The following is a 24,230-nucleotide window of genomic DNA, read 5'->3' as shown; positions in this document are numbered from 1 at the left end:
ATGACTGTGTCTTTATACTAGACAAAATTATCCTGCTAATAGCATCCGAACCTTGGTTTACCCTTCAAAGTGGGTATGAGCCATGTATACACAGGCAAACCAGACAATCAAAAGACTAAGAGAAAGCTCTTTATTTAAAAGCACAGAGTTTTGCTGGAACAGAAGTAATCGAACACATGCTACCCTGCAAGTGAAGTGGAGAAGGGAAAGAAAATGCCTAAGAAGAAGAGCGCATAAGAGAAGAAAAACCACTTGATATCTTCATTTTGCTTAGGCTTATGCTAGTGCGAATACATGAGGCATATTGAAAACCAAGAAATCTTCAGATTGCCATGGCTTTCGCGCCAGAATCCGGTTAGTAAGCTTTGCAGACGTCTGAGTCTGGCGTTCCGAGACAATCCGCAGCAGTTTAAAACACCAGGGACCTTTTGGCTGCGACGTCGGCGCTTTTTATTCGTGCCGCCTAAGCGAATACATTGAACCCTAATTTATGTAAAGATATGTCGCAGCAGCACCTTGCATCAAATTCACATAGGAATATCGAATCCCCACGTTGGGCTTAACTTGGGTTAACGTATACATTTATGCCGCCACAGCTAAAGCTTATGTACTGAAATCTGACACGAAGAAGAAAACAAATAGCTTACGTTCGTACAATGTCGCGTTGAATGACAGCACTAGCGGGAACTTTTATCCTCTCAATGCCGTTGCGCCTCAGGAAGCCCTAACCCTCGCAGTTTTCCCGGTCTTTGTTTTCGTTACTTATATAGGTTTAAATATTCTGCTGTGGGCTTATGTAAAGGCAGTTTAATTGTGGAGAATAACGTTTTATTACTAGTCCTCTTCCTTTTGGCGAATCCTGCTCTTTTATGAGGGTCGGCCGGATATACATGTAGAGGGTGTATGTTTTAGACTTAACAGATTTGTTTGATAAGAAGGCTGTGAGCGTAGCGAATGTGGTGTTCTCCCAGACGAGTTTCTAGGCGAGACGAAGATAATTTGCCTTTAATAACGGCTATACTCAAAAGGCTAGCTAACGAAAATGTCAGTTACCTTTTTTATTAGAGCATTGGGAGCCGTCTAAGGCAAATGTGTAGGCAGCGACGTTCAGCCAAATTTCTAAGAAAATTTCAAATATTACACCTTCTTTGAGATGTTCATAATCAATTTTTCAATGCTGAATCCAGGCAATAACGATACCGAGCGCGCACTCTCCTAAATACGTCACTCAGAAGCGTCCCGTGACGAAGTATGTGAATAAGTTGTTCTGCCACGGCAAATGCTGATAAGGCCCATCATGGCAGATATGCTTGCAGGGTGAATCGTACCGTGTGAGCACGTACTACCTGAACTAGCCGCGACGCTCAGTTTTAAACTGCCGTTCGCTATTTTCGTCACACGACGTTTCCCTTTGGTATGGTACCAGGCCAGTAACTTACGCGTGGCTTTGTTTGTATAGTGCAAAACCATTGAATACAACAGTAGTTTTTTAGCAAGGTCAGCGGCCGCAGAAAGTTTGTGTTTATAGAAGACTTGTTTTCTCCGCAAACACATGCAACAATTTTTAGGCTGAAGTACCAGAACAAGCACTTCCGCAGACAGCTGTCCTAAAATTATGTGAGCAAAAAAAAAAGACTTTGCCATCTCGCCCTGTAAAGGCGTCACTGTCGAGTCGCCGTTGGCGATGGTCACGCTGACGCTGGTGGCGATACCGATGGCAGAAATGCGCTTGGAGTGTCTATATAATTGATCGTAATTAAAGGAAATTGAGAATGCACTGGAAAGCACGCAACAGGCCATGAGGACAAAAAGTAGTACGGGCATAATCGTGCAAACTTCAGTGTCAGGCATTAGAAAGCGAATTGATTCAGATGATATTCCAGATGCGAGTGTGATGTAAAGAGTGGAATTTCGTAGGTGCGTAGCACGGATAATCGGTTGTTTCTTAGAGTTGCAGGATGGACACCAATAGAAACGGAACGTAGCCGACAGCGGCAAGGAATGCGGTAGCATCATATCAGTTGTGCGAAAAATCGGCAAGGCCAAAGAATTTTCATCAAAGATAAAAAAGAATTGACATCTACCGGAAAATAGGGTGAAGCTCAGATGGCACATCGTAATCGCAACTGAAAGTCTTTGATCTCGTATTCGATTCCGGCTCAACACGACGTTATTTTATAAACCTTTTGTCAATCCTTCTTTCCGAAAAACGCCCGTGTTTCATACGTAGCTTCGTGCCAGAGTCGAGTGGATGACCGTAGTTCCCTGTCATTTATTAGGTGTTTCGTAGAGGTGTGCAAATAATTTGAAACTTACGTATATGAATTGACTAGTGCCGATATCGATTCGGCCTTTGAATACAGTAGCCACTGTTCGCAAATGAGAATTATTTTCGCATAGTGTCCGAACATTTCAATACGTCAATTGTGTGCAATGAAACAAACTTAGAGCAATTGTACGATAAGTTTCATCGCCACGGACATAGAATATACATAAGCATACAACATCATAACTTATATAGCGTAGAGCAGGCTACATGGCTGAGAGATTTCTACTTGACTGGCTGTACAGCAATCGTTCGCACTATCCAAAATGTTATGTGCATGCGAACAAACTGCCTCTGTGTTCCTAATGCTTAATTTGTGCTTTTTAATAAACAGCACTTCATAACGTGGAATGCAATGACGGAAACTTGCTAACGCAATGAATACCAGGATATTAGCGTCGTTGCATGTCAGTTCTGTTTTGAAAATGGCTGCTTACGATTCGAAAACTACACGAAAAGTATTCCAAATCCAATTCGATTTGATTCGGCTTGGGCATCTATTCGATTAGTATGCGACTCGGTCTCAGAATTTATAGTCGCCCACCCCTATAGTGTCAGGAAATTAAGAAATTCGCCCACACACAGAGTGCAGTTGGCTGACGTAAGATAGCGCAAATTAGAAATCGCTGGGAGAAGCCTTTTTCCAGCAGTTGATTCGGTATAGAATGACGATGATCATGAGCATCGTTTTTCAAGCTTGCGCTTTGCGCACACAATTTTTTTCTTCTTTCTGACGTGTGCGCTTTTGTTTATTATATTTTATGATCCCGTCATTTTTATTGTTTCTGATCTTTTTGATGGTCGCAATATTGTTTTGTCACCACATATACTGTCACAGAAACTGCGTGCGCCCGCACTTTGATGTCGTTTCGTAGTTAGTTTCTGGGCTCCGGCTGTCCTCAAGCAACTGCCCTTTATCTTTTTCTCTGAGGTTCTTTCCCTAATTGACTGCTACGAACAAAAGCATTCATTCATGCATCATAATTAGGATGATAGTAGACGTTGTTCTAGGGTCCACTGTATTCTGTTAATTTCGTTCCACGCACGTCCCACTAAGCAGGTGGAACACATTTCCTAATGTGCTCCGCTTATTAAGCCGATGAGAAAAACGAGAACTAGGTGAAAGCTGGAGCCAACGTTTCGACAAGTGGACTTGCGCGTTTCAAGTGCCTTGAAGAAGGCAAGTCCACTTGTCAAAACGTTGGCTCCAGCTTCCCCCGTTGTTCTCGTTTTGCTCATCGTCTTGAATTTCCACCTCCCTCCTCTCCCTGGTTTTCCCTGCTTACTAAGCGGAATATATGTGAATCAAATATGTTCAAGCGTCGATTCTTCCTTCGTTTGAGCTTCTTTCAACTGTTACTGCGTATCACTTACACAATCGTTCCGCAAACCTTTCACCCCGATAAGTTCACCATAATATCGTTCCACGAATGTTCTTAGAACCACTAGAGCATATTTGCAAAAACGGTTAACTTAGTGTAGCTGCAGTGACAAAAGAAAAAGTTGAACGTCACTAAAGAATCCTTACGTAATTTAAAGGCGAAAGCATGAGGACTTGTAAACTCCCCCTTAATCCACCTTGCTCTAATTTGTACCAACCTTAATTCGCCTTAGTACACCTTAGTCCATCTTAACCCATCTTGGTCCTCTTTATTCGACTGCACTCCGCCTGAGTCCATGTTGATCCCCCTTAATCCACTTTAATTCACCTTAATCAAATTTCGCGAGTGGGCAAGGTCCGTTTTCCGGGTGTGGGCCACGGCGTCCGGCTGATGCCGTGGCTGTTCACCGTGGGATTTCGCCGTACCAGCCGCAGCAGGCCCATTGCCGGGAACGTGACGCCACCACTTGGTCACGTGGGTTTTGGTACCATCGGATGATAACGCCGGACACCGGATTTTTCGCTTCATGGGGCATATAAGGCTCTCTCCTACATAGGAGAACTTCATTCACTCGCTGGATAAATTAGGCAGTGAGCGCATCCCTTATTGGGGCGAGGAGCTTCAAGGCCACTCCTATAATGGTTCTGCGAGGTCATCACCGAGGCGACGACTGGCGTCCCGTTGGGCTCCCGCGCTGGCTTAGCCAACTGGCGCTCCTTATCGATCCCTCGCAGGCGCGCACACGGTTTAAGGGTTCGCGGGGAAGAGCAAGAATCTCGTTTTCCTTCCTTCTCGGAGTTTTTTGCTGCGGCATCGCGATCTGCATGCCCCGTTGGTTCCTTTGTCGTGGCATGCTTCGCTTGACAGCGCTGGCACCGATACTCTAGGCAAGTTCCGTTACAACGTGACCACGTGACCGATGCCCCTATTTCGTATAGAGACACTGCGGGCCCCGGGTACACCGCGCGTCCAGTGAGATTTCCAGTGTTATTCAAGTTGGACTGTGATGAGCGTTCGGCTGTTGCATCCTGGCGTGCGCTATGCGTTGAGGGGTTGCTTTAAGCATGAAATGTTTGTAGCTCCCGTTGTCGGCGACCTTCAATTGACCTTGAGCCAAAAGCCAGAGTCGCTATCTGGGCACTCGAGCGAGAACATCCGGGGAAGATGCGAGAACAAAGCGAGATCATCCAGGAAACCAGTCAAAACTGCGGTCTCCGGTCCCCAATCCTTTGTACAGGACCAGATCAGCCAGTTACTGCCAAACAAGTTACAAAAACATTGCTTCCGATCGAGTTCTTCCTAATGCTTGTTCACAATATCATTCAATCTGTAACTCCTAGTACGATGAAATTTAATTTGTCATTTGCGATAGCGAAGTTCAAAAGGTAAGACACAGGTCACCATACACTTCATTGTCATTTTTTGGCGCTGAGACAAGGTTGCCTGTTCAACGCCAGCGGTCCGTAAGTTCCGCGGCGTTAGTTTTGCGTCGGCTCGAGAGATTGCGCCACGCTGCGTGACCATTCCGGCAGCGTCCGGCGCGCTGCGGATAGCTGTTTAGCCAAGACGACACTTGCAATGAGGTCCAGTTCAAAAGAGGTTCGTGTGGTGTGTTGTGGTGTGGTGGGGTGTGCCGTTCCGAAACATGCACTATACCCATATTAAGCTTGCGGCCAGCATCATCTCCAACCAACCTGCTTTACCGGTAGCCATTTAATGCTTACATCTACTCTTGATTACGGGACAGCCATATATTTTTTTTTTTGAAAATTTCAGTGCTCAGAATTCCTTGGGACCTTCCAAATGCCCTATGCGATTGAAAGGGACTCTTGTTATTCATTTCATGCGCCCACCCACACGCACACAGACAAGCCAGCTACAGAAATTCTGAATATTGTCTACTAATGCGTGAGCATTGTTTGGCTCGACTGTGACTTCGTTCTATCTTAGTTTTGCTTACTTGCTTTTCCTAGCTTATACGCGTCTACCCGTGGCCTTTCCAGTGGCAGACAACGCTTAGGCTATAGTAGACAATTATTACACTTTCTAACCGCATCTGGCCTCTTCAATGCAATCGTATCAATTGAGCCGGAACGCAGGGCACAAGCGCGCCTGGACGGAGGAGAGCGGTCGAAAGGGAACACCAGTTGTTTAAGCAACGCGTGAGGCATTGCGTCAGGAGTGAATGCATCGTCGCGATGCCACGTAACCTCCGCTGCCGCTCTCGCAAGCATGGAGGAAGGAAATAATAAGAGGGAGCATGCCACAACGTGATTGAAGCCGATGTGGCGGCCCAACACGTGGCAAAAACGTCAGAGCGCGCGGTAGGTTTTAGTACTGCCGGTTGATCTCCTTTTTTCTCAATACACATTCTAAACCATTTGAAACGCTTAAAATAAACCAATAACATGGCTACCACCGCGACACTTTCGCTTAATTCCACGCTCAAGTTTCTGGATTGCGGCATTGAATCGCGGTGTCGCGCTATGCGTGCCCGTTCGGCGGTCCGCATCAGAGAAAGCCTGTCAGGAGTTGCAGGCCTTGTTGCAAATGTTGCAGGCCTTTCCGAAAGGTGCCCGGCGTTGCTACACTGCTGAGTGATATTGCGGTAAGTGTGCGCTGCGGTTCGTGTTGCAGAAAATTGCATAGTAATGTCTGTTGCCATTTCAGAAGCTAAGCAAGGGTATCCTTCACTTATAAAGGCAGGCTAGAAACTGTTTTGTAAACTGGTCAGTTCTCGTGTGAGGGATAAAGCAAAGTTTAATTTGCGAGTTGGAGTGCAACTTTCTCTTTCATTCGCCGATACATGTTATGTTTTACCCGCCGTGGTTGCTTAGTGGCTATGGTGTCGGGCTGGTAAGCACGAGATTGCAAGATTGAATCCCGACCACGGCGGCCGCATTTCGACGGGGGCGAAATGCGAAAGCACCCGTGTACTTAGAGTTAGGTGCACGTAAAAGAACTCCGGGTGGCCCAAATCATCACGGAGTCGTCCACTACAGCGTGCCTCGTAATGAGATTGTGATCATGGCACGTAAGGTCCCGTAAATGTTTTGTAATGAGATCGTATGTGTCTGATGACCTACCACTTGGTCGTTTTCGCAGTACGCAGTGCTCGAAGCAGGGTCAGTGCTTGGGAACATAGCACAAACCGCATGACCCGGCCGTATATGGCTCTCAAACTCCAAAAGATGGAACAAGCGGTGTTTGCAGTTGCTGCTGCTTTTCTTGGGACCAGGTAAATTGACAGCGCACTGCGTTTCACGAGAAAACAGCATAGCACGTACGTAACAAATGCAACTCGCCGTTTCTTGCGGGAGTCAGCGTCATCTGAGGCAATAAGCTCCACCGCGCTTCGCCTGCAAGGATGACTCCGCTCCCGTAGTGCGGCCAATCGCATGCATGCAAACCCTCATGCGTAAGATACCACTGATCTAGCGACAATGCAAATCAATAAAGCTGGCATAACAGGGCAAAGTACGCGCGGGCAAGGCTTCTGTCAAAATTGTGAGGAATACATATCGCTTCTTATCGCTCCCAACGATCTGTTTACTTCAGCCGAAGTATGCCTGTAGCCTAAATACGCTGACGTACGTCGGAGTGTGTACTTCTCACAACTCGCCCGAAATGCGGAACACATGCCTTGCAGGAAACGACCGAAGCTGAACAAGCATCCAGGCAGAGCAGCTAGCTTGTGACAGCATGTGACAGGCAGAGCAGCTAGCAGCTACCGGCCGAGCGCGCACCGAATAAAAACTACCGATAACCAAACGTCTCGGCAAATCTAGAATTTCGTCCGTGATCTCGACACAGGAGCTGACGTGTCGGGCCACCACTGTGGCTTCACGGAGCGTTCGCTTGCCAAGGCTGGCTGCATGACGTCATGCTCCCTCCTATATTTTCCTTTCCTCCATGCTCGCAAGACTATCTGACTGCGCCTCCGTCAGGCCCAATGAAAACGCACCAAGCGTCTCAACGCACACCGGTTGCCGGCGATTTGTTCATGACTCGAAGGACGCTCAGTAGCGTTCAATTGGACATCGGCCCACCCCCAAATTTAAGTTAAACCACCCCAAAATTTGAGTTGGCCCACGTTCAAATTTTATGCTGGCCCACACGCTCATTTAAGTTCGCCCACTGCCAAACTTAAGTGGACCCACCCTCAAATTTCAAGTAGGCGCACATGCAACTTGCAAGTTGGTCTATCCACAAATTTAAGTTCGCCCACCTCCGATATTCAAGTTGACCGAACCCCAAATTTCAAGTTGACCCACCCCCTGATTTCACTTGGGCCACTCCTAATGTAAGCTTCTCCATGCATTTTCTAAGGAAACCTGTGCATCTCTATGGGTATTCCATTTTATTTTATTTTATTGCTTTAAGTTGTTCCATGTCGCTTAAAAGCTACCAATCATATATATTTACACTATCATAACGATAAATGTCTTAGGAAATCACGCATTTTTGTGCAAATGCAAGTTATTCACTTTTCGTGTGCCAGGGCTGGTGAGCTCGCCAAATAATGCGTATGCATTAAAATTGTTTGAACAAAATTCATGTGAAAATGAGTCTACTGAGGTCGCTTTATGTTTATCAGGCGCTAACCACACCCTCTCCTCAGTGTGTACAATGTTTCTGCCAAGACATGCGCTCTCGATTCGTGCTACGCAGGCTGAACGCAGCCGAAGCAGCACGCGGGCTTATACGTAAACTCATATTTGACGAATCAGGACGCACATTTGCATTGTTGGCGCGGAGAGGTTGGAATGATTCTGAAGATAGATACCTCCATATTGTTACAAAACTGCCAGGAGAATACAGCGACGCTCCTGCGATGCGATGTATATACGCAATTATATACACACACAATTTGTGAGGAATATCGGCAGTGGTGGCCTTGGTTTATGTGTTCTCCAGCTAAACACATTGCTGGTTCATTACCGGGCTGGAGCGGCCGGGTTCTGGTGGGAGCGGAGTACCAAAATACTCCTGTAGTGACCAGTGAGTGCTCGTTAAAGATACCAAGCTGGTCGAAAATAATCCGCAGCCCTTCACTGCGGCCCCCTGTCAGAGCTAACCTTTCCCTCTGCAGCGTTAAAATCCTCCCATTGTCTCCAATCATTGGTTCGTAGCACGACGGATGGTGCTTAAAGTTCGCAACTCATGCTGAGTCTGCCTCATTGTATATCGGTCACGAATACATTTCACTTCCCTGCTATGTGAGACCTAAGCCAATTAGAGCCGAAACAAGATGACAAAGAGTTAACGAATGCGCTTGCAACGCTACTCGCCTAAATACTGACGATATCGGCCGTCTTTGGAGTTGGAAGTGAAGACACTATCAGAAGGAGTGCGCAATTGTGTCGCGACTCAGCGACCTAATGTTCAAAAAGCACTCCGATGATCAAACCACATTGCGTTTACAAGAATTGGGACACCCACTTTTGAAATTTTATAAGGTGTAACACGTGCTTACCCCGCGTGAAATTACAGAATAGTATAAAAAACATTAGGAATTTCAAAGTGCATGCTAAGTTCGGCCTCCAAAAATCGGACCTTGCTCAATCGATATCATCGTGAAGTCATGACACACAGCAAAATTTCGCTGATGTTGTGCAGTAATAAGGATAAGTGTGACATTTCTCGCGAAACAGCATACTTTTGTTTCAAATGTTTTCATTTTGATGCATTGTTGTCAGTGCTTTCCACTGATTTATGATTGGAAGTTTTGTCGACAGGCGATGTAGCAATTATTACGGTGATGTTGGGTGAGATGTTTGGGGAGTGGGGGGAAGGGGGTTGACACTGTCAGGCATTGATTGCCTTTGTCTGCCACCTAGGCAACCGTTTTGTGAGGCCTAAATAAAATGCTTTGACTTTGACTTGTCTAATAAATTATATAAAGAAGAGTTTTGCACTCGTGTTTCGTCTGGCTGTACTAGCGTGTGGCAGCTGTGTGAACGTAGCGAGTCAGTGGTTCATCACGTCATGGAGCATCCACATTTCGGATACCGAAGCTGAAACTATTCCTTAGAAAGAAGTATCACTGTTCATTATTTACTGAGCCTTGAGGCAGGGCTAATAGCGTTTGTATCATTAAGACAAAGAAAAAGGAGTAGGAAATGTCATTTTAGTACTTAATCAAAAGTGTGCTGGTATGATATTTTTGTGTATTCAAAATTGTTTGCAGTAAATGAACGTCCTACACCTATAAACCATAGAAAAATTACTGGTAAGAGTGAGAGCGTCCTATATAATTTAATAGTATCCTTTGCTACAGCTAATTTCGGTTCGTTTTCGAGCTGATTGCTATATACTGACGTCATGACGCAGGATGCGATCACGTGGGAGCTGCACATTGTGACGTTTGGCGTTTGCTCCGGGTCGCTCGGCCGCTTCCTGTGCTGCTACTAGTTCTGTGGGTCGATGTAGCAGCACACGAGTCGGCCGAGCGAGCCGGAGCGAGTGCCAAGACCTCGCAATATTGTGCTTCCAGGTGACTACCTTGTAGGCTATGACGTCACCATACAGCAGAAATTTTGGAAATTATGGTGTATTACGTGCTGTCTTGCTTAGTACGTGCCAGAACCACGATCTGATTATGAGGCACGCCGTATTGGGGGAATCCAGAAATTTGGACCACCTGGGGTTCTTCAACGTGTATGCAAATCTACATACACGGGTGTTTTCGCATTTCGCCCCCATCAGAACACAGCTGCCGTGGCCGGGGTTCGATCCCGCGGCCTCGTGCTTAGCAGCCCAACACCATAGTTACGAAGCAACCACGGCTGGTATACAGCAGAAATGAAACCGATACTTGCTTTAGAAAAGCTATTATATTAAATTGCTCCCGGTATTCTTTTTTGTGGTGTTTACGAGTCTCGGACTTTCGTTTAATGCAAAAAGAGCAATAAGAGTCGACAATATCATGTTAGTGCTCTTTTAACCTGTGTATATGTGATGTTTTAGCTGGCAACCGATTCCTGCATTTAAATTTAAATTTTGGGCAATCTGACGCTCTGAGGAATTACATACAGATGGTAATGCAGTGTGCCTCGTGGGTTATAAGGTCTGGTACACAAGTGAGCAAGGTCACCAATAGACGTACTTGGCTGCAGCCGTCGCCGGCCAGCGATCCATGGCATTACAATTACTGTACTCGACTCGCAAAGGGATATGTGTCTTTTTGGGACTAACATATAGTAATTTTACATGACATGCTATAACCTTCATCACCGTCTTTTTGAGAAAGTAGCCATCACATCTAACGCACGCAAATACCGGAAACCTGTGCTTGACAGTGAATAAAACAGCCAAGTATTCCCCGAAACAACGCATGCTGTCGAATTTTTTCAAAGCAATAAGAGCAAACTTGAGGAAGTGAAAAGTTCTGACTCGATGAGTACGCTATGTGACCAAGTCTGCCGAAGCCCTGGTTAATTTGCTCAATCGCCGGAACTGGCGCCCTAATATGTTTCCGGCCTGTTCGCGTTGCATGTTCCGGCCCTCATTACAGCGACTTCCTAATTTCAGTCAAATGTCCGTCGCCCTGTGGAAGCGACCCGTTTATAAGCAAGAACAAAAAGTGCTTGCGCAGTATGACTTTGCGACATCCCTGACACACGTGGCCGAGCGTATAAGTAATTTCCGGTTCCCTACCATTCGCTGCAAAGGGCACTCTGATTTTATTTTATTTTATTTTATTATGTACGGGCAACACCAAATGCTTCGTCGCAGTTATTTTGCCAATTCCCCAAGCGATGAAGTAACCTGAGGGTATTGCGATTGAAAGCAATGACATCAACCGCTGCTGGTTAGGCCTGACATTAGGCCTGACCTTTTTTAACTTACGAACGCTACCAAAGGCGGAGATTCGCAACGGACTTTACCAAATGGGCAATACAAGCAACGACACCCTAATTTATTACGCCTGCATCCCGGGGCTGTAATCCACTTGTACAAGACACTTTGGATGTGTCGATGAAATGACCTGCTGTGCTTTTATTTGTTTTGTTTGTATTGTCGTGGACAATCCCGTTGTATGTGGAAATGCGTGCAGAGTAGTTGAAAGCAAAATGCGCCACCATTGCAGCTCTAGCGCGTAGAAACAAGGCGGCAAGAGGAAGAGAAGGAGAGCGAAAGCAAGGAAAGCGAAGGCAGGGAGGTCAACCAGACAAGCATTTGGTTTGCTACCCTACACTGGACGTAAGGGAAAATGGGGGGATAGAAAGAAGAAAATGAGGTAGAGAATTAGTGCGTTCACACTGTGTGCCCACAATAGGGAGCACAGCACATCTACGATAGGTCACTGAGGCAGGTGTTCCTGAACATCCGCAGCAGCGCCCAAACGGGTTTCTGCGCCATCGACGGACGTGACCAAGGTGCAGGAATTTTCGCTTCGCAAGATGTTCAATTGGAGTTGAATAGGCTTACAGCGGTCTGTAAACGAATACGCTGGATGTCGTATTGAGGACAAATGCCCAAGATGTGTTTGATAGTCTCTTCATTAGCAAGAAAAATGTTGAGCTTATTGTTGACTCGAGCTAATGAGGAGTGGGAGCTTGCGCAAGCAGGCCACTGTTCAAAAAGGTCTCCGAGCGAAACAAAACCCAGAAGCGAAAGAAAGGCTAATGAGAAGGGAAAAACGTGGAAGGTAGGCTTACAATGCGGCTTGACTATTACACAGGTTTAGACTGGCTCCCTCCCCGTTGTGCTTATTATGCGATGAAGCTCAGTAGAATAGATCACTTCTTTGTGTTCTGTTGATGTTTCCCTGTACTGAGAAAAACAATACTACAAGTTCCACTTCCAAGTCTTGGTCTGGATGTGCCTGCGGTACTGTTTCTTGCAGCCTATTTGCTTCTGCCCAGATACAGATATTTTTGCTCCAAAGTTCGGAATTGCCTTACTCAAAGCAATCGATTGTCTTGATAAATTATTTCTTGTTAGTTTGCATTTTATTTCTATTTCTGGGATTTTGCTTCTTTTTTTCTCTCCCATGCCCCAGTTTTGTCATTCGTATGTCACAACTTACGAAACAAAACTTACCCTCATTTTTGTCCATTTCTGCTAACCACCCGTATATCGGCCAATTCACGATTATAGACACATGTATCAAGGCTCTTCAGGTTACGAACAGCAACAACGACAAACGCTGGAATTCCAGCTGAACCGACGTAGATGTATTACTCGGCTCGTCTTCCTTAGGCATGTCTTTTTAGACGAAGTTTTCTTTGCCTGTCCGCAGGGTTTATTGCTCGTCGTTATTTGCTGGCCAGATGCATTTATGTTTATAAATGGACAAATTTGTATCATTGGGCATGTGCTGGGAGCTGTCTTGCCTAGTAGACAACTTGGTCCGCTGGCTATGTGCTCATTCTTGGTCGATCCTCCAGGAAGGATGTGCCCCTTACGACACAGTGTGTACGAAGCCCTAGGTGCATTTAGATACCATCTCGTGATTCTCCGTGCGTACACCTTGGTCATTGTTCTTCCCTCCATAAGCATCATGCCTCGCCTTTGTCCTTGTGACGCAAAGCTAACGGCTACAGGCTACGAGGAGGTACTCGTGTCATCCGCTAATGCTGCTGCCTCGCTAACTAAAACAAGCTTCGCGTCATGTTAGACTCCAACGTTGCGTTGAATCAACGTGCCTTGTTTTTTCCCGCTTTGAAACACTTGAGTTGCATTCGTCAACGTTTCATGCATATCGCGAAATTTATGGCCATACAAGCGTCAAGAATGTTGGTTAGGACAACTTGTAGCTGTCGCCGCAATGCTGGGCCTCGCGATTGCTGTGGCTAGTTGTGGCGGCACCGGAATAGGGAGCGAGCATAAAATGTGGCATGAAGGTGATTTTGGTAACATGCACTAGTAAATAAATCTTTATAACATTTGAACCAATAGTAGGTGGTGGTGATGCTATAGGCCTTTTGGTTGAAATCACGAGTCGCTGTCCAGTGAACAAATTTTATTGACATAGAACCTCATTCGAACGTAACGACGTTACAACAGTGGCGCCATTTCATGACGCAAATGTAAGAGATGCAGAATATCTTTTTCTTAGACGATTTGTACTGACATATCCCCACCATGCTTACGTGCTTACACGTCATTTGCAGTAAAGCGCACAGATACGCTGCCAATGCGTTGCGCAGCCTGACTTTACGCGTATTTCTGTGCGCCATCTTCATCGGCATATATGTGGCCTGAATTTATACGTCTTCATTGTGACATGTTATCTAAAATTATTATTATCTCAGTTGTCATCTTTTTTGTTTGGTGCTACGTTCTTCTAGTGCCCCAAGAAAATTGTGCGTAGATGTCAAAAGTGAACTTGATTTCATACTATCTTCACTTACAACCTTGAAGAAAGTAATCTCTAAAGCGATTCGGCATTAGTTGTTTCTTCTGACCGTGGAATAGCTTTTTGTCACTGTTACTATTATGCGAAAATGAGCAGCCGTCGCCATTATAGGGTGAATGAATCTCTCAGTTTTATCTCAAAGAAAAAAGAACTATCCGTGAAGTTGTTGCTTTCTTTTCTTTTTTTTTTGGAGAAGATTATTGTGCCGTAGACGTCACGTGGACCATCCATTTCGTTACAGGATAAAGGAAGGGGAGTGATGCGACTTGCCTGCACTGAATGAACGCGTAAGAGAGGCCCTTCGAACACGAAGATGGTTCATTTTCTGTTTTCGCCATCTCCTCGCAACATTTAATTGGCTTCTATATCTGGTTTTACTAAAACAAACAATATTATTGGGGTAAACGACAGAATATTGATGTGGGGAGTAAATAATACAACATATATCATCATCATCATCATCAACCTGGTGATGCCCACTGCAGGGCAAAGGCCTCTCCCATACTTCTCCAACTACCCCGGTCATGTACTAATTGTGGCCATGTTGTCCCTGCATACTTCTTAATCTCATCCGCCCACCTAACGTTCTGCCGCCCTCTGCTACGCTTTCCTTCCCTTGGAATCCATTCCGTAACTCTTAATGACCATCGGTTATCTTCCCTCCTCATTACGTGTCCTGCCCATGCCCATTTCTTTTTCTTGAATACAACTAAGACATCATTAACTCGCGTTTGTTCCCTCACCCAATCTGCTCTTTTCTTATCCCTTAACGTTACACCTATCATTCTTCTTTCGATAGTTCGTATATATATAGCATATATAACAACATATGTAGCAATTGGCATTCTTCTACTTTGCCAACTCGGTGCTATGTTTGCACCCAACCTCTCTCATGCCACAACTTTAGCCATTAGAGATGCGCCACTAGATCTGTAACCGAATAAACAATTTGGACCCATGGTTGTGTGGAACGAAGTATAAGTCACTGGGGATGTATGTACCTATTTTTGGGCGAACCCTAGAAAATGGGTATGTGCCACACTTCTTAATTTTTTTTTCAAATTTCTGCGGTGCTACGGGGAGTACGAGGGAACAATTATCAGCCTTCGCACGCACCGGCGCGCCCCGAATCTCGGAGCCCACAGCTGGAGTTCGCGGCAGCGTCGCTAGGTGGCGTAGCGTGTCCAGGGCGTAGGGCGGGAAAGGAGATCGGCTGCAGTAAACGCGTCATACATTACAAGTTTCTCGGCATTCGCGTGCACCGGCGCGTCAAGATACTCAGAGATCATGTGAGGACTTTATGGCGGCACCGCTAGATGGCACACCATACCCATAGGGAAGCGCGAGAGGGGAGTCCAGCGGCATTACACTCCTCATTACACGCGTCTTGGCAGCGTGTCGCGACACTGTTTGATTGCTAAACCCACTGATGTCGACATTTATCGTCGTGAAGCGGGAATTTTCGTTTTAGCTATAACACGTGCGTTTCTGTCCCTATCGCAGACGTACGCGGCGGACATCTTTTTCTCGCAGTCGTGGAAGGACCATCGGCTACGGCTGCCGGACAACATGACGTCCGAGTACCGCGTATTGGAGACGGACTGGCTGGAGAGGGTTTGGCGGCCGGACTGCTTCTTCAAGAACGCCAAGCAGGTCACCTTCCAAACGATGACCGTGCCCAACCACTACATATGGCTGTACAGAGACAAGACCATCCTCTACATGGTCAAGTGAGTGACAGCAAAAAGATTCTGATCACCACCACCACCACCATCTGATATCAGTGAATAGCCGAGTAGCCAGTTTTCACGCTACAGTGGCGTGGACTTTAGAACTAGCCTAAAAGTTTTCAGAGCCTTTTGGGTACTTGGGAATATGTTTCGTTTAGCCTTTTTCTTTTTGAACAGTATGGTTATTATGGTCAGTAAGGTCAATATGGTTACTCGTAGCATGGTTAATAACTAGCTGGTTGTGCACCGTAAAAGAAAGCGATAAAGTTATCATGAAAGTCAAGAAGAGATTTCGATATGTAGTGACACTGAGCATTTAAAGTTTTTTTTTTTTTTTTTTTTTATACACTGCAGGCTGACGTTGACGCTGTCCTGTGCAATGAACTTCGCCTCCTACCCGCACGACACACAGACTTGCTCGATGCAGATGGAAAGCTGTAAGTTATATTTACCTGAGATATACTTGGAAACGTTTAAATTTGCATGGTAACTGATTTATTATAGATGCAACGCACGCCGAACCTGAAATATTCCGGCTACCAGTTGCTACTGGATTACAGTGAGTGCCGTGGCAGCAATATCTTCCGAAAAAAAAAGAAGTTTCACTTGCACGTTACAATCTTCGATTGTTGCGTGGTATACACGTAATCATACGCAGAATTTTTTACTAGGCTATTTTCTTAGGCTTTAGCAGCGATAGAGACCATTTTGCCTTTCTTAATTTCTACGTCCACTGCTTTGCGCTATAACTAGAAATATTACTATTACGTCGGTCGGAAATTTGGCCGAACACTCACCCTGTGAAGCTCCCTTAGCTCCTAAACTAATTAACGTCACTCGTACTGGGCTCTATTGATTTTTTTTGAGTTCGAATGTCTGCCTTTCAGAAAAACACAAATATATGTTCATAGCTGTGAAAATGATGTGTATCTTACAGGAAGTCTAATAAGAAATGCGCCAGCTACGTTAACATATTTAGGGCTTAATTCCCCAAAACATTAAAGCAGCTAATTCGTGCATCAGAAATTTTAACATTTAACGCAATGCGTGATTTCTTCTGTCAGTGTCGCACACGACGGATGACCTGGTGTTCGAATGGAATGACCGAGATCCACCCGTGGTGCACACCGATTTCGAGCTGCCTCAGCTGGACCTGGAGCACACTGCCCCCCAGGACTGCACAGAGTCTTACTCGACAGGTATTGTTATTAGGCCTTATGATTTCTTAGTACGCGGCACGAGGCAAACTCCAGCCGTCCTCCCAAGCTGAAAAATGAGGCAAAAGTATCGAACCAAATTACAGAGACCACTTTGTCACACAAAAAGACATCAGCGCCAGTGAATCGTTGTCGGAGGTGAGTTAGTGGTCACGTGAACAAGCTGTAGGTCGTATTCAAGAACGGCCCGCTCCCGTTATGCAGGCGTAGCAGATTGTGCAATCGACGTGGGTTGCTTCTTTCGGGACAAAGCGTTAAGTTAGCAGGAGATGTCCGGATTTGAATGCTTAGTTAGCCACGTTTATCTCTGAGGTTATAGACATCCTACATCTAACTTAGTGCATGTGAAAGTGCGGTATTGACTCATGTTTTCTCTCTCTCTCTTTCACTCCACAGTCCCCTCCCCACGTGTAGGGTAGGCAACTGGACTCAGTCTGGTTAACCTCCCTGCGTTTCTTTCTTCCTCTCTCTCTCTCTCTTATCTCTGGGGACGCGGAAGTCCGATTGCGAACATGCACTACAGCGTGCCGAGACTCATCATGGCTCTGTGGGGTTACTCTGGCATAACCTACCACGTGACACACAGCTCCAACACTACATTTGCGAATCCAATGCGTTTTCTTCGATATAACTTTCAGTACAAATCAGGTTCAACTTCTTCAATGCTTTGAGAAACTCCTCGTCCTGGCTGTATCCTTCCAGCCTTAAAATATTTAATAATACTATCAAAGTGCGACTGTAACGCCATCCTTGTATTCGATTAGCGCAATGTTCAACCGCGTTTGTAATTTTGTCCAACATTGCAGGCAACTTCACGTGTCTTCAACTTACGTTCAAGCTGAAGAGGCGCCTCGGCTACTACATGTTCCACACCTACATTCCAACCTGCCTCATCGTCATCATGTCGTGGATCTCTTTCTGGATCAAACCGGAAGCCGTCCCGGCCAGGGTGACACTCGGTGTGACCAGCCTGCTGACACTGTGCACGCAGCATGCCAAGAGCCAGGCGGACTTGCCTCCCGTCTCCTACATCAAGGCCATCGACATCTTCATGTCGTCCTGCACCATATTCGTGTTCGCCTCGCTCATGGAATACGCTGTGGTGAACATCATCCTCGAGGACGGCCAGAAGCAGTTCGACGCAGGGCGTACCCGCATGGTGAGAAACTTGATGCGAGTAGCGCAACCACGAATTTCATCTGTGGACATCAGGATGAAAGAGTGGTGGCTCTGAACAGAGGTTCACTTTCTGGGGGAACAGGTGCGGAGTGGAGTGGGAACAGAACATTTTACATGTTGCCAAAACGATTTTGTTATTGTATAGGCAGACACTGGGCTGCGTTCCCACCTATTGCGAGATCCAGCTTAACTGTGATAGCTCCCGCATTCCAACTAGGTGAAACTGCGGCCCAATCGTGAACCATGTCTTGCCGTCAGGCTTATTTCGTTTCTTGGGCCGCAGTATCTACGTCACTTAGACTTTACCACGCTATCGGTGCGCATGAATTCGGCAGTTTCGTTTTTCACTTCAAGCCACGTATTTAAGCTATATTGCGCTCTAGGACGATGTCTTCGTAAACACTGATGTGCAGTATGTGTCGGAAGTCCGTCTGGTCGGGATGATCGATTTTAACGCGGTTGCGTTAAGGGCCTCGTGTCGCATAAAATCCGGCGCGGCGTCCCATGTCCTGCGTCCAGCGTCGGCCGTCTCTTCGGGAAATGTGATTCCGAACCACGCATACCCAATCACTCTTCCATCACTAAAGTTGCTCATACCTTGTCTTCAATTCTTTACAAAGATATTCTTCGGAATAACTTAGCCATGGCGTTCCCCTTGTTCCCTTCCGTCCTTCATTGTTTGCGCCAAAGCGATCATATTTATGGTCTACTCAACATTATTGCTCGGAATTTTGAGAATGACAGCCGACAAATAAATTTCATGAAAAGAAACACCAACAGCGCATACCTTTTATGTTATATCTTCTCAGACATAAACATTAAATGTGCGAAACACTAACACGAGATCGGCCCACGCAAGAGGCCGCGTTCTACCTGAAAGCTCGTCTTCGTGCATAGCGTTCGCCGTCAGCGTTTCCCGACAAACATTAGTTACGTAAGCTGCCGTTGCTGGGAAGCGTGAAAAGCAGTCAGGGATATTTTAATGCTATCGCGTTCCACTCTTAAAGGCGAAGCTCAAGCGTGTGTGAGTGAGTGAGTAAAATAATTTTATTACGTCCGGAGAAGAGGCAGCGGGACCCCGCGCCACCCGGCTAGTCCCACGTAGGGACTGCCAAGCCGAGCTTGACGGCCCGACTGCGGGCACTCTGGACGGCCAGGGTTTGGTCGATGAGTTCTGGGCTGCCCAAGAGCGCAGCCCACCTATCCTCGCTGAAGGAGGAGCCGATAGCTTCACACTCCCACAAAACATGGCCCAATGTTGCCCTTACTCCACAGGCAGGGCAGTTCACAATGGGATACTCACACCGTCTATCCCTCACACCTTTAGTCTCTCACTAATGCTTCATCTTACGCCTGTGAAATGAGCACGGAGCGGGTACGTGTTAACATCACACATGAATGAGTACGCCGAGTTATGCCAGTGTAAGCCTCACTGAAACATGCTCGTCGATTTCGTTGCAGGATCCGGGCAGTCCGTCCCAGCCTAGCCTCAGAGAACAGGGTCGACTTCGGGCTCTGCTCATCGACAAGGTGTCGCGCGTCGTATTTCCCGCCAGCTTCGTGTTCCTCAACGTCTTCTACTGGTTCTTCTACGTGATTTGCGCGTGACCCTCAAGACTGGTGGCGACGACGAGGACGCAGATTCGCACGAATACGCTCGCGCGTGTATTTTGCGCCTACGAACACGCGACACACATCATCGGCACTTCCTGCTGCACGGTGCCTTTCGAGCGTTTCAAGCGTGACGGAGGTTATTTGCATTGACTAACGAACACGTCACGTGATCACTGGACCGCACACCTAGTATCGTGCTCGCCTACAACGAACTATCGTGTTGTGTTTCAACAGACGTATACGCAACGCACATCACCGGAATTATCTGACGCACATATTTTCTGTCTTTCAGAGTTAAGATGCACAATAAAGAGCAATGGTTTTAATCTAGAAATGTAGAAACGAGTGAAGTTCCGCAAGTCATATAAGTGTTACGCCCAAGCACTGCAAAATAATCATCAATATTGACTCCTTTGTTCTGTCGATTTTTGTGTGTATGTACGTATGCTGTAAGCAGCCTCACTACAAGCGACTTGTTGAAACTTCTCTTGACCTCCCATTTGTCGATGTTTCCAAAGAGTAAAAATTAAGCTCTTTGGCTTTAGCTGTGCTAAGCTGGGCGCGTGCTAGTCAGATAATAGAATATTATGAGAAAAACATTTTAGCTCGAAGCTGTTTATGGCTAGGACACCGGGATTTGTTCGTGGCGTAACGCCGACAGAAAACTATCGTCATCTATGGTTCCTAGCCCCAAATGCAATGGCCCACACCCCCATAAGGCAGAGGCACTCATCAAAGTGAAGCGAACAGCGCATACACTGTTTGAACTATCACGCATACAATATAAAGAACAGCATACGTTTTAATAAAGACCAAGAAGCTCAAAGCAGGCATCCGAACCACATAATTGACGGTAAGGCTCACCTGCGCCTACATGCAATGCGAAACCGTAGCGCTCCCCGCATACGTTTCCCAATAAAGATTATTGTGGCGACGGCAGCTTGATTGCATCGTACGAAGCAGGGAGTGAGGCAGCGACACTTGCGTACGTAAAAGAGAAACCCGCCTAGCAAGTGATTTGTCTTGTGACAGCACGATGGGAAGGCCCCGTATAATGAGGACTCGTGAAGAGCAGCGTACATACGGAGGCGCGGCGAATTTCTCTTATCTCTGCTGCACTCATTGTATATAGGTGCACGAAGTAGCGGCGCAAGCCAACTCGCAGGCCGTCGGAACACCTTAGGCTAATAATTAGGTGAAGTACATGTGAATGTCGCCGCGTGAATAATTTCAACCTACGTTGCAATGTATACTCGTTCTAGTTGTCATATACAGCTTCGCTGTCCAAACGCCTTCACAGCGAGGATTGGAGACCATTTTCTTCAGGTGGCTTTCACGTGATTTTTTCCGCTTCTTTAAATTACTGGGTGTAGATCAGGATACCCCTGAAATGCTTAGACAGCGGTGATAGAAATGAGGACCCTTTATCGAGCACTACCAAAAGCTACCACGCTACCATCAGATGCTCAACAGGAGCAGCCTAAACTCGCATCATTTTCTTAAATCACGCAATACACATTCGTCTCATCGGTTTAATATGCAGTATCACTCAGGGTGAGGGTGAGGGGGGCTGTACCGCGCGACTCTACCTGGCACCTAACGGAACCATAAGCCAGGTGAGTTGTTTCGTTCTGTTCCCAACAGCTTCTCAGCTGCGTTTGAGCAAGCCCGTGCGAATAAACAGTTGAGGCAGAACAAAGTGCTGATGTGCTCAGATTTTACACATGTTGCTCCCACATATCCTGGGTATAGCATCGTTGCATTTGCTTCAATGGCAAAAAAGAGACCTGCCTTCAACTTACGCCAAGCGCAGGCGCCAAGTAGGCAGAGAGAAACGAAGCAGTGCGGGAAAATGGGTAGGTTATGGATGCAGAGGGACCGTGGCAGCGCGGTCAATGCGCATGCGCAGTCCAGGGCCCACTTAATCCCCACATGTTCCTTTTCCAGACGCGCAGAAACGAGCCACTAGCCCGTGCCGTCCGAACGTCCCAAAATCGGTGGGGGGAAGTGGCTAAAAAAAAAAAAAAGAAGGGTTATCACAGGCCTGCGCGGCACACAGTGGCACAGTGGGCACAGTCACAGCATAAGCCGGAGGATCGGCTCCATAGGGGCTCCGTTTTCGGCATAACGTACTAGAGGGTCTTCGCGTCGTTCTAACAAGAGTGATCTGAACAGTTCATGCGGCGTCGACGGCGATCTGCGGCTTGTGCTGCTCTCTGCACAGTAGTCTGCTAAGCCCGACGTTACCTGGCTACAGCCGCGTGGGTAGCTCTACGATTCGCTTTTTCAGCAGCCGTTCACACCTTGCGAGGAGGTGCCATACCGTGTACCGAAGAGTACACGGTATGGTACACAGGTAACACAGGTACTCAGACTACGCGGCGTGCCTGTCACATCGCGTGTCTCCTCGCGCGCTAGGGCGCGAGTGTAGGGCATGTTTCCGTTGCAAGCTAGAGAACGCTGGCGTGGCTCAAAGGTAGGGTAGCTTACTCCCGCGCAGCCGACCTGGGTTCGATCCCAGCGGGAACTGTATATAGTTCTTTTTTTCCATTCCCGGCGATAGCTGCGACGGACACCTGCGGCGGCGGCCGACGCCATCGCCAACCGCAACGGCTATTGGAATGAGCCAATAACAGCTTACGCTGCGAAAAAAAAAGGAAAGCAGCTGCTGCCGATATTTTGTTGTTTCTAATGGTCCCGAACAATGCTTCCCAATGTTGTCGAACGTAAGTGCGTTCCTCAGTAATCACGGCATAAGTGTGTTTAGAACGCTTAATCCAAAAGTATTTTTCCTTAACATACCCGATCGAAGGGTAAAGTTTTTGTTTCGGCGCTCGTATTTTTGCTACTGTCCTGCTCGGCCGTGAATCGTCAGCGGCAGCAGACACAATGCTCGCTTTCCCATTTTTATAAAGTTGCCTTGAGGGTGCAATTAATTAGCTTAGCGCCATGTGTAAAGTCTGCATCCTTATATAGCTATGCAACGGTTATGCTCGAATCACTGGTGACATCTGTTCAAAATGTTGACGCAATAAAGATTACGAGCCTATATTCTTCTACAGCTGAGACTACGGTCGGATATCTTGCGCATCGTCGCTTTATTCAATCTGCGATCACTGTTTCATTCGCGTCCACTTCAGATCTAACACATACAACGGAACAGAGCGAAACGATGTTGCGTGGCATTCATAACGTACTACATAGTTTCATGTTCCTAGGGGTGGGCAGCGCAACCCGGACGAAGGACAAAATGAAGTGGATGATACGAGGGCAGGCTAACACCCCTGGGAACATTATCGCAATTATCGCAACATTATCATTATCGCAATTCCGCATCGATTTGCACCGTTCAGGTCGAAGGGGCCGCAATTTTATTCTCAAGCGCGTTGGTGCCATCGACCCAGGCACTGGCAGTAGCTACGTTGGCAAAATCGTGCGTGGGCCGAGTTCGGCTCACCGTAAAGCGCCAAACCTGATGTTAAATGCCCCCCCCCCCCCCCCCCCCCCCCCCCGGCGAAACGCACCAACCAGGGACGGCAAAAGAAGTGCCGCTTCGACATTACGTACTTATTCTCGATCGTTGTGATCCAGTTTGGACGGAAGCGTTTAAGCAGTGGCTCTCGCGTAGTGCCCATAGCCACTTCTGGTTGCAGCACACTGCTTTGTGCACATAGCACCACATCCTTCTCGCCGCTTCTGGTGACACTTTGGGACGTCAAACCACCATCGTTCAAAGCAATACTTGTGGATGTCGAAGCGGAGAATTTCAATTTTGGCCACAACATGATTGCGGTTGCGGTTCTTGGCTCAACCTGAACGAGGACTTCAAGCTTACTGCAAGCGTCAAATGTTATGCAGAAGGCTGCAATCTGCGAGGTGTGTGTATTCACATGCGTAAAAGAGGCTTACACAGTTCGGAGTCGCGAACACTAGTAGTAGGCTCTCTGTCTACAAGCGCACATTATTAACTTTTTTTTTTCCAGTGACAGGTTTTCACTGGCTAAGCACTGTTGCTAGGTTATTACAACACGTTCATCACAGGTATGGGATCTTTCGTGAATGCTGTTGTCACACTATTGGCATAGAATCTTGCATAATCTAATTGCATACGTGATGCGAATCGTGGTGTACATTCTATAAGATATGCGAGCGCCAAGCATTATGCCATTATGCAGGAATGTGCAACGCCATGCGTTAATAGCCCGCTGACTTGGCCCGCACATCAGATTTCGACAATAAGGATCGCCGCTATCGTTGTTCTTTGAGCGTAACGTGTTTTCCGGGCACAAGTTCACCCAGCAATGATATAGTTATTGGGGTCTCATAGTTTGGCATTGGTTGATTCTTCACTGTCACTACAACGTGACAATATCAAAAATTTAATTTGTTGTTTTACATGCAAGTAAACCAAGGTAT

At 46.7% G+C, this 24,230-nt stretch overlaps 1 protein-coding gene across 4 annotated transcripts in view; it reads left to right on the top strand.

Moving 5' to 3' along the window:
• The window catches only part of HisCl1 (Histamine-gated chloride channel subunit 1), a 97,646-nt gene extending 77,424 nt beyond the window's left edge, over positions 1 to 20,222 (top strand). For all 4 annotated transcript variants that reach the window (XM_072284200.1, XM_072284199.1, XM_072284201.1 and 1 more), the window contains 5 exons: positions 15,578 to 15,804; positions 16,159 to 16,241; positions 16,869 to 17,003; positions 17,828 to 18,180; positions 19,662 to 20,222. In XM_072284200.1, coding sequence (XP_072140301.1) covers positions 15,578 to 15,804; positions 16,159 to 16,241; positions 16,869 to 17,003; positions 17,828 to 18,180; positions 19,662 to 19,808 — 945 coding nt within the window. In that variant the 3' untranslated portion in view covers positions 19,809 to 20,222. The remainder of the gene's footprint in view (positions 1 to 15,577; positions 15,805 to 16,158; positions 16,242 to 16,868; positions 17,004 to 17,827; positions 18,181 to 19,661) is intronic.
• The last annotated feature ends 4,008 nt before the right edge of the window (positions 20,223 to 24,230 follow it).

Source organism: Dermacentor andersoni, chromosome 9, assembly GCF_023375885.2.
Source record: "Dermacentor andersoni chromosome 9, qqDerAnde1_hic_scaffold, whole genome shotgun sequence".
Lineage (NCBI taxonomy): Eukaryota > Metazoa > Arthropoda > Arachnida > Ixodida > Ixodidae > Dermacentor > Dermacentor andersoni.
The sequence above is the reverse complement of the archived record's forward strand: the minus strand, read 5'-3'. Positions and strand labels throughout refer to the sequence as shown.